The sequence below is a fragment of the Chelonoidis abingdonii genome, chromosome 4, assembly GCF_003597395.2.
Source record: "Chelonoidis abingdonii isolate Lonesome George chromosome 4, CheloAbing_2.0, whole genome shotgun sequence".
NCBI lineage: Eukaryota > Metazoa > Chordata > Testudines > Testudinidae > Chelonoidis > Chelonoidis abingdonii.
Window position 1 is genome coordinate 26157330 of NC_133772.1, and position 14245 is coordinate 26171574.

General features: G+C 49.4%; 1 protein-coding gene across 1 annotated transcript; it reads left to right on the top strand.

The window, feature by feature from the left end:
* The first annotated feature begins 925 nt into the window (after positions 1–925).
* Positions 926–6068, top strand: PPIL1 (peptidylprolyl isomerase like 1). Its single transcript, XM_032799643.2, has 4 exons — positions 926–1060; positions 1479–1633; positions 3541–3609; positions 4712–6068. The coding sequence occupies exons 1-4, from the start codon at positions 1005–1007 to the stop codon at positions 4930–4932; spliced, it is 501 nt and encodes a 166-aa protein (XP_032655534.1). The 5' UTR covers positions 926–1004; the 3' UTR covers positions 4933–6068.
* Positions 6069–14245: the final 8177 nt, after the last annotated feature.

Genomic DNA, 14245 nt, shown 5'->3' on the forward strand with positions numbered 1-14245 from the left:
ATAGTCTATGACTAGCAAAGCAGTGTGAGAGACAGCCCAAGCTATAGAGTTAAGGGGACACAGCACTACCCCAGTTCCAGGATGCACCCTGGGGATCCCAACACCCTCTCCCAGAACTGTGTAGGCTCAGCTGTGACTCAAGACTGTGATCTCCTGAGCCAAAAATGGAGGACACCAGACAGTGTGGGCCTGATACGCACCAAAGGCCCAAGAGGTGCCAGGCCTGGGTAGAGGGACATTGAAACCCAGGTCCCTTCTGCCTGCCCCAGGGCAAGTCAAAAATCTCCCCACACCTTTGGAAGAACAGAGGCCAACTCTTCCCACCTCCAACATGTTCCAGCGCCCGGAGTGAGCTACTGCTGAGGCCTGACCTCCCACTGATGCAACACGGCCGCCGCATAACAGAATAAACCAAGAGTTACAACAGCCGCTCCGCCCCTCTGCGGACAACACCCTGCAAAGTTAAAGGGCCCACAGGGAGGCCAAGGCCCTTGGTAGGGTTTTAACTTGGACCCGTGGTGGGTCTCGCCCACTACTGGTGGGTGTTGAGAGTGACTCCAGTCCCCGCTCCAGGCCTCCCGCACCCCAACCCCCTACAACCCAGCCAGCCCCACCCTGTATCCCTGCGGTCCCGCGGGAGGCGGCGCTGCCCCCGCCCATCGCTCACCCGCTCCGTCCGGCCTCGGCCCGGGGTGCCACTCCGCCCCTCCGCACAGTCCCCAGCCGAGCAGACTCGCGGCATGGAAGGGGCGTGGCTAAATTCGAATTCTCCCTCCTGGACGTCACAATAGCAAAGTTACCGCCCAGCACGCTGATTGGTGGTTCCGCCCCCCGCCCCCGCCAGGTTTAGACCCGAGAGGCCACCGACAGCTCCGCCCCCAGCAGGTCCCGCCCCCAGCGCACTCGGCGGCGTCGCAAAAGAGGAGGGAGCGGGTTGGCTGTGACACCGGAGGTGCGCAGCGCTGCTGTTCCCCCGGGCGGAGTGTTTCCGGCGTGCGAGCAGCATGGCCGCGGTGCCCCCCGACTCTTGGCAGCCGCCCGCCGTCTCCATGGAAACCACGTAAGGGGCCTCTGGGAGCCTCCACGCTCCCTGCCCAGGGGGGCCGCCTGGGTCTCTTCGCTCGGCCCAGCGGGTCCCTGGCCCGGTTCGCGCCCGAGGCGGTTTGCAGGCTGGCAGCGGGAGGCGGCGCGTCCGGGGCTCACAGCACGGCCTGCCCCAGGCCCCCGCTCGCAGCGGCGGGGTGTCCCGCGTGGGGAGTCCCCGGAGCCAGGCTCGTGCCCGCCCGGGACGGGGGGGCGGAAGTGACCTGCCGGGCAGGGTGGGAGGCGAGCCCCCGGGTACCCGGGCTCTGAGTCGGCACGATCCTGGCCCCTCGCACCGCAGACCCACAGGGTCTGGCTGTAGGTCTGATCGCCGCTGCCGCCCCTCCCAGGCGCTGGGGAGCCCTGAGCCCTTTCGGTGTGTTTCCCTCCTGTAGCATGGGGACCATTGTCCTGGAGCTGTACTGGAAACACGCGCCCAAGACCTGTAAGAACTTCGCTGAATTAGCCAGGCGAGGTTATTACAATGGCACAAAGTTCCACAGGATCATTAAAGACTTCATGATCCAAGGAGGAGATCCGACGGGAACAGGTAAGACCCAAAGCGAAAGTGGGTGCGCTGGGTACACAACTGAAAGCCTTGTCTGCCCTTCATGGGTGCAGGGGGCGTGAGTGTCTGTGGGAGCTAAACCTCCCTGTTAAGGCATGAGCAGACCTCAAGGAAGCATATGTGCAGTGACGCGTCCTGCTCCAGTGTGTGCTCTCGCCGGCTTCCCAAGGGCTGCCCATTCCAGGGAGGCCAGAGGACTGAAAGAGGTAAAAAATAAAGCAGAAGGATGGCCCAGTGTTTAGGACAATAATATGGGACTCAGGGAAACCCCGGTTCAATTTCCTGTGCCCATAAAGATTTCTAGTATGACCTAGACCAAGTCACGCAGGGTAGGTCTTCAGTCTGCCTGTAGAGTATAGATAAAAGCACATCAAGCTAGCCTGTGTATAAACAACAGTGTAGATGGTGAGGCAGAGCTTAGAATGTCTTACATGCCTGAACCCCTAGGGTATAAACTCTCCGTGTTGTCTAAACACCCAAGCAGTGCCTCTCACCTCCACCCTGATATTTCCTGCTGCCGCCTCCTGCTGCCAGAGTCTTTCCCCGTTGTAGTGAAAGATTCCAGCAGTGAAGAAAAGGGGGGAGACAGTGTGGAAAAGGCTCTGGCAAGGGGGGAGCCTTTCAGTGTGGTGTGCAGCTATATGTGTAATGCCTATACTCCACATGCTGCCATTAGCGTAGATGTAGCCTTAGTTCTGGGCCTCAGTTCCCCATCTGTAAAATGGAACTAATAGTACGGCCCTACCTCACAGGGGTGTGTGAGGTTAAATACATTACAGATTGTGAGATGCTTTGATTCTGTGGCAATGGGAGCCCTATTAGATTGCATTACCTGGAAGCAGAGTAAGTGCCCAGTGGCAATGTCAAAGTGGCAGCGGCCCCTAACCCCCATGGTTCCAGCTTCTAGACTTGCAGGTTCCTATAACATGACTACTAGTCTGTTCTTATTAAGACGGTAAATAACATAATGCCACAATATCAATTCATGGTATACCCAGTCCTTGAACAATGCAATGCAGTTCTTGTCGTCCATCTTTAAAAAGATATATTAGAATTGGGAAAGGTTCAGAGAAAGGCAACAAAAATGATCAGGGGTTATGGAACAGCTTCCATATGAGGAGAGATTAAAAAGGCTGGGGCTGTTCTGCTTGGAAAAGAGACAGCTAAGGGGGGCTATGACAGAGGTCTATAATATCATGACTGTTGTGGAGAAAGTGACTAAGGAAGTGTTACTTACCTCTTCACATGACATAAGAACCAGGGCTCACCCAATGAAATTTGTAGGCAGCATGTTTAACACAAACAAAAGGAAGCATTTCTTCACACAGCGCACAGTTAACCAGTGGAACTTGGTGCCAGGGGATGTTGTGAAGGCAAAAAGTAGAACAGGATTCAAAAAGAATTAGATCAGTTCATAGTGGATAAGTTCTTCAATGGCTATTAATCAGGATGGTCAGGGACCAGCCCCGTGCTCTTGGTATCTCTAAACCTCTGACTGCCAGAAATGGGGACTGGATGATGGGATGTATCTAGGGTGACCAGACAGCAAGTGTGAAAAATTGGGATGGGGTGGGGGGTAATAGGAGTCTACATAAGAAAAAGACCCCAAAATTGGGATATCTGGTCACTCTACTGACAGGGTGGGGTTTTTTTTTGTCCCAGATCCCTAAATGGCACCCTCAAGGATTGAACTTACAACCCTGGGTTTAGCAGGCTACTGCTCAAACCACTGAGCTATCCCTCCTGTGATGAGTATCACCTGTTACCAATAGAACTGAGCAAACCTCATTTCCTAGACTGTTGGCTGGCACTTATATGACAGTGAGCGTGGTCCTGAATGTGTAACATGGCTTTCTGAATTGGCATATCTGCTTTTCTCTGCTGGGCAGGCAGAGGGGGTGCATCCATTTATGGGAAGCAGTTTGAAGATGAACTTCATCCAGAACTAAAATTTACAGGTAAGTGCCATTTGAAGGACTTGTGTGGGTGTTTTGTTAACCTTGCAGGTTGGGCATAGCACCAGTTTAGGGCTCAGTCCCACTGCCTTTATGCAGAAGTCATTGGGAGTGTGGGTGGAGTGAGGGCTGCAGGCTTGGTAGCTCTTGACGACAAGTGAAGCATTAAAGAGACTTGGCAGGAAATGAAAAAGTAACAACTAACTAGAGTCGCCATGTGGACAAATAAATGATAACATGATACCCTCTCCTCCTCAAACAAATGGAATTGAGGCACTGTGACCCCTAAGCCTGCGGAGTTAATGCTGCAGCTGTCCTGTTTTCAGCTAAGTAGTCTCTTCCTAAGGATAGTTATGGAGATATACGTCTCTCATAGAGCTGGAAGGGACCCTGAAAAGTCATCAAGTCCAGCCTCCTGTCTTCACTAGCAGGACCTAGTACTAATTTTCCCCCAGATCCCTAAGTGGTCCCCTCAAGGACTGAACTCACAACACTGGATTTAGCAGGCCAGTGCTCACACCGCTGAGCTAGTTAATTAGTGGTCTAACACCAGTGGAACTCCTTGTGCTAAATCACAAATCCCAAGGGCTGAATGATAATGTTTGCCGCCTTTAAAATTATTTCTGTGAATTAAGGTAAAGGTCGGCTGGGTTGTTACAAACACAATGTTTTGAACTTGCATGGGAGTGCAGTGTGGTAATAGGCTTCCTGTGTAATACAACTAAACTCTTCTTACATTATAATTCAGCTCGTAAAGACCTCAACTGTGAGGGCTTCTGGCCCCCTTCTGTTGTTTATGCAGGAGTTGCAATGCACTGGCGTCCTTATGGGAACAAATTACAGTACGTGAGTCTCTCTTAATCAAAATTACCCTAGCTGAGCACAGAAAGGATGTTTAACAGGAATAGAGAATAACTGTAAAGCTTTTTGCTGTATGTTTGATCCTGGTAACTAAGCCATATGACTGGATCCTTAGTTCCTACCAGAAGTAATTGGCTTAGGAAGAGACTGATCTGGTTTTTGGGTTTGGTTTGATTTGAACTGAAACTGGCTTCAGATCTTCGGTCTAAGGGCAGGTTACTAACTCGTACCCTTTCTTTCAAAGGTGCTGGAATCCTTGCCATGGCTAATGCTGGCCCAGACACGAATGGCAGTCAGTTCTTTATAACCTTGGCACCAACCCAGTGGCTCGATGGGAAGCACACTATCTTTGGCCGTGTTTGCCAAGGGATTGGGGTGGTGAACAGAGTGGGCATGGTGGAGACAAATGCCCAAGATCGCCCAGCAGATGATGTGAAGATTCTGAAGGCTTACCCATCAGGTTAGACCAGGGTCCTCTGCAGTTAATCTGTTGGCACTCTGGTGCGTTAAATCCTGTATCCCCATGGGATTGTCCTGTCGTTCCAGGGAATGCGAGCCAGTGGTTTAGGCCCAGCGTTTACCTACTCTACAATCTATTTGAGGCAGCGCTTTTTTTTTTTTTTTTTTTTTTAAGTAAAGTGGATTTAAAAATATCTACAATTAGTTTGTCTGGGAACTAAAATGAACCGGGTTCTCTTCAAGAGTGCTGGCAGTGCTGTTTCTCCTTAGCTACCTCTTGCCTCACTGGGGAAAGGGTCACTTGTCAAAGCCTTGTGGCCTGAAATTACCCCTGCTGAACCCTGTTTTGGTTGGTGTGACCAGGGTGCAAGTACCCACCATGCCACCCCTTTGCTCTCTGTTCTGAGTGGTAAGGGAACTGTCTCATGCAAAGGCCACACAGAGCAGATTGCTGGCATGCCATGCATACTCACAGCTGTGCTGCAATCCAGTGTAGCTGTTGTACCTCAGCAGCAAAGAAGCAATAACAGGGTTGCAGCACCCTCTCCTTTGAGGGTGAGGGAGTTGACATGTCAAGAGAAGGAAGATTCTAATCAGGAGAGTCTGACAACCTACACTGTCATTTATTGGCAAACATTGGGCCTAGCCAGCTTGATGGCATCCCTTTTAACTTGGTCTCTGAGCTGGGCAATCAGTGACTGTCTTATTTTTCTAAAAGGCAACCAAAAGGCCATGTTAATCTATAGGATCATTTGAACCAAGAGTACAGTGGAACATAATTAATGTGCCAAACTGGACTAGAACAGGCAGTGGGAACTTTTTCCCCAGCACCCAAGAACCTATTCCAGCAGGTGGGGCTACCTTAAATGTCATTCATTCATGTTTAGAATGAACTTGTAAGGAGAATCCACAGCTTCCTGGAGAAGAGCAGAATCTTCCATGGTCTCTAGGATATGGATGCTGAATCCCCCTCTCTCAGAGAATTGAGTTTCTGTGAAATCTAATTCAGCCTCCTCATTAAAGCTCCTTGTCACAGGAGACTTGTTGCAGGAAAACAGATGTGTGCATGCATGGAAGATCAGTGTGCTCTCGTATACTCTTTGTAATACATGGATTTTCTTAAAATAAAGGTCTGAAATGCATTCTGTAGAGAGCATGGTGGCTGATGTGGGGCAGGATTCAACAGTGTCAATGGGCCTGCGACTTCGTTGCTTTAATACAACTTCTTTTAAAGGCGAAGAACATTCCCACTGAAATAACGCTTTCAGGCTCTGCCTCAAATGCCACTGAAAGCAGCTACCACTGTGTGCTTCCCTGCTGGCGAAACAATAACTTCTAGGGCCTCTGATTGAAGAGCTTCTCAAAGAGCTTCCTGGGGGACGGCAGTCTCCTGAAGAGAGGCAGGTAAGCAAACAATGACTGGTTTGGTTGAAGGGGACTGCTCTTGCAGTAGCTGCAATAGGCTGAGGCAAGTTCACTGCTGCTCTGATCTGTCCCTGGAAATGCTAACTAGGTAGAGAGGTGTCTGGTTTCACTGGGTGTGCAAAGGTGACTCCTGCAGGGAGCTGGTTGCTCAGAAGAAATCTCTCCACTCACCTGTGGTACCTGCAAATGTATGTGACTCCTTGAAGGGCCTTTGACTTCTGGCGGGGACTGCTCTTCAGCTGTCCTGTGCCTACTCACCTGCCTTCAGAGCACTGTACGGTTGGCAGGAAGCAAATCCTATCTCCTGCACACTGCAGTCCTAATGCAATAGAGCTTGTCAGAGCAGCTGTTGCACTGAACTTTTCCCTTGGGCGGCTGGTTGGTTTGGTTCTGCTCACTGGACACCTGCAGTTCTGTGACCTGGGGAGTTAATGGAATGGAGTGGATCTGTCTGTGCAGGTGGCACAAGTGTGTAAGGAGACAACTGAACAAGGAGCTGATCCCTTCTTTGGGGGGGAAAGGGTGGGATGCAGGCAGTATGAAGTGCAGCACAACTAGTCTGCTGTTGTCACAGCTACCCACTGACCTCAGGATGAATGGCTGGGCACTTTTCCCTTAACAGTGAAATGTGAAACTTGACTAATGCATCATTAGGGCTGCACACTAAGCACTGAAGTACCCGCTGGACCCATTTAACCTCCACTTCCTTATTGGCTGAAGGTGCAAGGCCTTGCACTCAACTCAGTGGTATTTCAGGACTTCAGAAAAGCACTTTGACTCCCTCAGGGAACTGATGGGCAGGATCCCCTGGGAGGCTTATATGAGGGGGAAAGGAGGGCAGGAGAGCTGGCTGTATTTTAAAGAAGCCTTATTGAGGGTGCAGGAACAACCCATCCTGATGTACAGAAAGAATAGCAAATATGGCAGACGACCAGCTTGGCTTAACAGAAATCTTCAGTGAGCTTAAACATAAAAAGGAAGCTTACAAGAAGTGGAAACTTGGACAGATGACTAGGGAGGAGTATAAAATTGCTCGAGCATGCAAGGAGGTAATCAGGAAAGCCAAGGCAAAATTGGAGTTGGAGCTAGCAAGGGATGTGAAAGGTAACAAGAAGGGTTTCTACAGGTATGTTAGCAACAAGGTGGTGGTCAGGGAAAGTGTGGGCTCCTTACTGAATGGGGGAGGCACCCTAGTGACAGATGATGTAGAAAAAGCTGAAGTACTCGATGTGTGGTGTTTTTTTTTTACCTCGGCCTTCACAGACAAGGTCAGATCCCAGACTGCTGCACTGGGCAGCACGGTATGGGGAGGAGGTGAGCAGCTGTCGGTGGTTAAGGACTATTTAGAAGACAACAGGTTAAAGACTGTTTAGAAAAGCTGGACATGCACAAGTCCATGGGTCCAGATCTAGAGCATCCAAGGGTGCTGAGGGAGTTGGCTGATGTGATTGGCCATTATCTTTGAAGCAACCTTCTGACAGCATCTGCTCCGCCAGGTGGAGCACAGCCTGGTTGTATTGATTGAACTATATCAATCAAAGGGGGAATTTGTTGCATAAATGAACCAAGCAAGCTTTCAAGTGGAATCTTATTGGAATTTGCTGGTCCTGATTATGAACTCATCCAGCAAAACTATGGATGATGAGGAAAGTCTTTTTAAAAACAATACAGATCACTTATTGTCTGATGTATGTTTGGTGGGGCCAGCAGGTGCCTCCGAAGTTGTAGCTATTGCAGATGATAGATGTTCATAACCCCTTTCTGTCTAACCTGGACCCTGAAACAAGGGTAATGCAAGTCACTCTCACTGACTATTACTTGGTGCACTGCTTGAAAAACATGAAAGTGTAAATGAAAGATTCCTCCTCCTGCAGCTGTTTGTACCACTGCTTAAATGGCTTAATTTATTCTACCCCAGTTTTATAGAGAAAATAAGTAATTGATGAAGATTATCTAAATCTATTTAAACCTTTATCTCTAGCTAGCAACATCCCAAACAGCTTGAAAGGGAAATTTAAATGTTAAAATTCATAAATGCCTAATACAGTTTTCAATAGGAAATCTTCACCTAGGCTGATTATATCGTAGAATAAAAAATCATTTCAGAAGTCCAGCAATAACAGTCAAAATGTCATTGATAAACAATCCCACAGCAAACTAACACTCCCATCATATTTTGAACACAACCATTTTGAAATTCTTAAGGCCGTAATCCACTCCAACCACCTCTGCATGACTATAATCCGAGTCACTGGCCTAGGGAGACGTGCCAGGCCACTCAAGAGGATGGTGCAAAGTAAGTTTGCTAACCAGTTGATCCAGCCGGTTCGGGTGTCCACATTATCAGCTCCAAAGTCACTGCCTGCTGCGCAGCATTTCTCATCAGGTGGTTTTATTCTGTATCTTTGTTGCCCTTTTTCCATTTTGCACTTTTCTTCTGGCCCCAGAGGTACCAGTACAGGCTTCCTAGGCCCCTTCCTCTAACGACCTGGCATGTGAATCCTTGCTTTTCTTCTCCTGGACACATTGCAGAGCCATCTGCAATGACACCGAGCAGCCCCTCTCTTGGCAGTCTCGGCCAGGTGGCTCCGGGGGATGTGGCGACGGGGTCCCTGCTGGGCAGGGCTGCCCTAGGGGTGGGTAATGAGAGGCCTTTGGTCTCCAGGGCTGATGAGGCGACTCCTTTCCCAGCACCATATTCACTCTAAAACGTACCGGACAGTAGGGAGGAGCAGGGGAAGGAGCCCACAGCTCGAGATCAGAGCAGCTCTGTCTATGGAGCCCTGCACAAGCAGAGCCCCTGGGCATCCAGCCAGTCTCAAATGTGCCCACTAGGGGCCAGTGTCACTCCACAGCTGCTGTGCTGGGGATGAGGACTGCAGGAGCCCAGGGGACAGAGCTCCAGAGAGGAGAGTGGGGCAAAGGGCCCAGGCTGGGTGTCTGGGAAACTTGCCCAGGGCCTAATTCTCAAGCCACTTCCAACTGGACCAGGCCAAGCATGGCCCAGGGGCTAACAGGGCAGCGGTGCTTTGTCTGCCATAGGGGCAAGCTCCGGCCTGGCTGTGGGAAGGAGCAAGCCTGAACTGCAGCCAGGCTACTTAGGGAAGATGGAGCAGAGCACGCTGGGACATGTCGCCTGCACAGGGACCATGCTGGAGCAGTGCAGCCTGGGAACTGCAGACTCCACAGGGACCACGCTGGAGAAGTTCAGCCTGGAAGCTGCAGAATCCACAGGGAACATGATGGAGCAGGGCATGCTGGGGTGTGTAGCCTTGGTGGTCCCAGCTGGCATGCTACACACAGGTTCAGACAGCCCCCTTGTGGCCACCCTAATGATTATGAGCTCAGCCCCAGAATCCTGCCTTTTTTTAAAAAAAAGACAACACTTTGGATTAATGAACTGCCTTCTGCCCACCAGGTGTTGGGGCAACAAGTGTCATCAGTTCCCTGCTGCACAGCGCAAGAGGATCTGCCCCCCACTCTCACTGCTGCCTGATGGGACAGAGCCACCAGCTCCTCTCTGCCCCCAATTCATTCACTCTGTGTCCCCCTCCTCCACCTGCTCCTCCTGCAGCTCCAGAGGCTCCCCTCCCTGCCTCTTCCCCCACCAGGTGTTGCAGGGAGGGGGAGAAGACTGATCGATTGCTCGTGGGAGGGGAGGGGGAGCAGGGCTGCACTGAGCGGCTGAGCTCTTTCTACTTCCCCCTCACCTCCCGTGAAAATGTCAGCTCCTGGGGTGGGGTTAGAGCACTGCCTGCTTCCTACAGCAGCGCTGATTGGCTGCTCTTTCCATAGAGATGGGGCAGTGGGGGTTGCAGCCAGTCAGGAGTTTTCCCCTAGGCAGGGGTGGAATTCCACAGGGCTGGCGCTTTGCAAGGAGAGGGGTGTTATATTCACACACACAAGTTAGGTGAAAACATAAATGCTCTGACTGGAAGGTTACAACGTAACAAGAGCTTGTGCCCTGGAATTGCGAACGATAGCCCAATCTGCCTGCTTTCACATATCTATAAATTGTTCACTAAAATAATAACAAATCGACTATCATGGAAGCTGGATGAACAGCAACCTAGAGAGCAGGCTGGCTTTCGAAGGAATTATAGCACGATAGACCACCTCTTCATTCTAATCCAGCTACTAGATCGTTCAAGGGAATATACGTTCTCTTTATGCATTGCCTTCATGGTCTATGAGAAGGTGTTCTACAGCGTAGAGACTAACATCGTTCTTGAAGCTCTTTCAGAACAGGACATCAGCGCAAAATATATCACATTACTAAAGGAAGCGAACTCTGGCTGCAGCACAGACATATTGCTGTTTGATACTCCCCTCCAAATCCCCATTGAGAAAAGTGTGAAACAAGGAGATACAGTTTCACCAAAATTATTCACAGCCTGTCTTGCATTGGTTTTTCGATGAGCAGACTTGAAAGGTGGGATTAATATCAACGGCAAGCGGCTAAACCATCTCAGGTTCGCAGATGATATAGTGCTGATAGCTGAAAATACAGCCCAGCTTGAGAGAATGCTTAAAGAACTGAACGTGAAAAGTAGTCAAGTCTGATTAAAAATGAATCAGTCAAAAACGAAATACATGAGATCAGATGTTCTGCCAAGAACCCAAATAACTCTTGGAGGAGAGCAGATCCAAGAGGTTGATAAATACGTTTATCTGGGCCAGGAAGTCAACATGCACCATGATCAGAAAGGTGAACTGTCGCACAGAAAAAAAGCTGGATGATGCGCATTCAGTGACATCAAGGACATCTTCCAAGGAAAGATCAGCAAAACAACTTGTGCGAATCTTTTCAGCTCGACCATGCTTCCAGCGATGTTCTGTGACAAAGATTGAAGAACATCAACTGTCTGTCACACAGACAGCTCTGGAACAAACATTTTGGGCCATTTTGCTCTGCAATCACATCCCCAACAAAATAATTAGCAGTCTGGAGTGTGAGACGTTGTTGTTGAAAGCAGACTCAACAAAATGTGGTGGGTGGGACATGTGGCCCGACTCGGCGACAACAGATGGACTGCAGCTATGTTCGAGTTGTATTCACATGAACAGAAACGGCCACACGGTCGGCCTCCAAAGAGGTGGGATGATTTCCTAACAAGGAGATATGGACAAGCATGGTGAAGGATGGCCAGAGCAAGACAAAATTGGAAGATGTGTTGTGATCGGCTCAGTCTCAACTGATGAAGGACCGACAGTCTACACAGCACTCAGGACCCAAACACAGAGAGCGAGACAAAGCAGGCTGCTCCCTAAGGCATGAGGCCCTACTCAGCCCACCTGCTTTTAGGCTGGCTGACTGCATACTGAAGCTTGCTGCTAGGCCTGGATTGCATTCTGCCCTACAGAGCCCCCGAGCCTACAGGCAGGACTAGGAACCATCCCCGTTCTGCAAATGATTACCTTGCAATTCCAGCACAGTCCTCAATACACCACATCAGCGACACTGCCCCTCGTGGCTGGTCTCCAGAGTACGTGACGCCATTGCAACTCTTTGCTCCTGCAGCACAAGCAGCAACAGTTCATATTCTGAGTGCTGGCTTCCACGTTCAGCTGCCCAGTAACAACCCGCAGTGGTGCTCCCCCCACATGCTGTGGGACCCCTGCAGAGGCTGTGCACAGCTCAGTGCAAGGTGGCACATTGCATGGTGGGACTGTGTGAGCTGCCCATCCAGACGTGGGGAGCTGCAGCATCGACTGCTCAATTTGGATCCACATCTAGCACTGCATGGGGGAGCTCTAGTCTCCGCGGGCCACCTGCCCCTATTAAACACAAGGCTGGCTCCAATTTGAATCTCTATTCAGTGCCATTCCCAGTAAATGACCACCGTGTCCCTAGTTGGGCAAAGTTTGGATGCTCCCCAGTGGAAGAAAGTTGGGCAAAAGGTTTTCCACCTCCCATTGCTTTCTGTAGCTGACAGGGACAGAGGAAACCAGTGATACCAAGCGAGGAATAGCTCTATGTGGGGACAGAGGCAATAAATTGCTTGAGATTTAAACTAATCTCCTATTAGTCAATTTGCAGCATGAAGAGCAGAGCTCAGTCACTGTGCTGCAGCATAAGACAGGGAGAAACATGCTGTCCACGGCTGCCTCACCCCCAAGCTCTCACGCTCCAGGTCCCTAGGGTGCCTGCAGTGCTTTGTGGAGATGCTTCTCAGCAGTGAAGCACTTGTCAGTCTCCAAGCAGTGACACTGGCAGCTGGTACTGGCTCAGCCCAGGCTGTTTGTTGTGTGGTTTCCAGGGGTGCTGGAGCTCCCCTTGCGGAAATCAGGAAGAGTCATAGGTGCTCAGCACTTCCAGCTGATGAAATCATAACTGCTCCTCTGTGTGTGATAGGCTCCATCCTGCTAATAGCTCACGGGGAGTCCCTTTGTAGCTGTTGTGGTGGGTGCTTTGGAAGCACAGGGATTAGCGGTCTTCTGCTACTGCTGGCTGTCCTGAGTGGCCATGGTGACAATCCCTTAGCATCCCAGGATTTGTTATAGTAGTTCATAAGACCATAAGAATGGCCTTTCTGGGCCAGACTAAAGGTCCATCCAGCTCAGTATCCTGTTTTCCAACAGTGGCCAATACCAGGTGCTCCAGTGGGAATGAACAGAACAGGTAATCATCAAGTAACCCATCCTCTGTCACCCATTCCCAGCTTCTGGCAAACAGAGGTGCCTATCCTGCCCATCCTGGCTAATAGCCATTGATGGATCTAACCTCATGAATCTGGCTAGTTCTTTTCTGAACCCTGTAATAGTCTTGGCCTTCACAACATTCTCTGGCAAGGAGTTCCACAGGTTGACTGTGCGTTGGGTGAAGAAATACTTCCTTGTGTTTGTTTTAAACCTGTTGCCTATTAATTTCATCAGGTGACCCCTGGTTCTTGTGTTATGCAAAGGAGTAAATAACACTTCCTTATTTACTTTCTCCACATGAGTTATGATTTTATAAATCTGTATCATATCCCCTCCATCATCTCTTTTCCACGCTAAAAAGTCCCCATCTTATTAATCTCTCCTCATACAACAGCTATTCCATACTCCTAATAATTTTTGTTGCCCCTTTCTGTACCTTTCCCAATTCCAATATATCTTTTTTTAAGATGGGGTGACCAGATCTGCCCACAGTATTCAAGATGTGGGTGTTCCATGCATTTATATAGAGGCAATATGATATTTTATATCTTATCTGTTCCTTTCTTAATGATTCCCAAAATTCTATTTGCTTTTTGGACTGTCGCTACACATTGAGTGGATGTTTGCGGAGAACTATCCACAATGACTCCAAGATCTCTCTCAAGTGGTAACAGCTAATTTAGACCTCATCATTTTATATGTATAGTTGGAATTATGTTTTCCAATGTGCATTTCTTTGCATTTATCAACAGTGAATTTCATCTGCCATTTTGTTGCCCAGTCACCCAGTTTTGTGAGATCCCTTTTGTAATTCTTCACAATCTGCTTTGGACTTAACTATCAGTTTTGTATCATCTGCAGATTTTGCCACCTCATTATTTACCTCTTTTTCCAGATCATTTATGAATATGTTGAATAGAACTGGTGCCAGTACAGACCCCTGGGGGACACCACTATTTACCTCTCTCCATTCTGAAAACTGAACTAAACTAAAACCTGTTTATTCCTATCCTTTGTTTCCTATCTTTTAACCAGTTACCCATCCATGAGAGGACCTTCCCTCTTCTCCAATGAATGCTTACTTTGCTTAAGAGCCTTTGGTGAGGGACCTTGTCAAAGCCTTTCCGAAAATCTAAGTACACTATATCCACTGGAATCCCCCTTGTCCGCATGCTTGTTGACCCCCTCAAATAATTCTAGTAGATTGGTGAGGCATGATTTCCCTTTACAAAAACCATATTGACTCTTCGCC

Bases quoted from the DNA above. Each gene is read 5' to 3' on its own strand.
- PPIL1 (XM_032799643.2), top strand. From the start codon at position 1,005: ATGGCCGCGGTGCCCCCCGACTCTTGGCAGCCGCCCGCCGTCTCCATG. The intron at 1,061-1,478 runs GTAAGGGGCCTC...TCCCTCCTGTAG, and splicing joins GCCGTCTCCATGGAAACCAC to CATGGGGACCATTGTCCTGG. The intron at 3,610-4,711 runs GTAAGTGCCATT...TTTCTTTCAAAG, and splicing joins TCCAGAACTAAAATTTACAG to GTGCTGGAATCCTTGCCATG.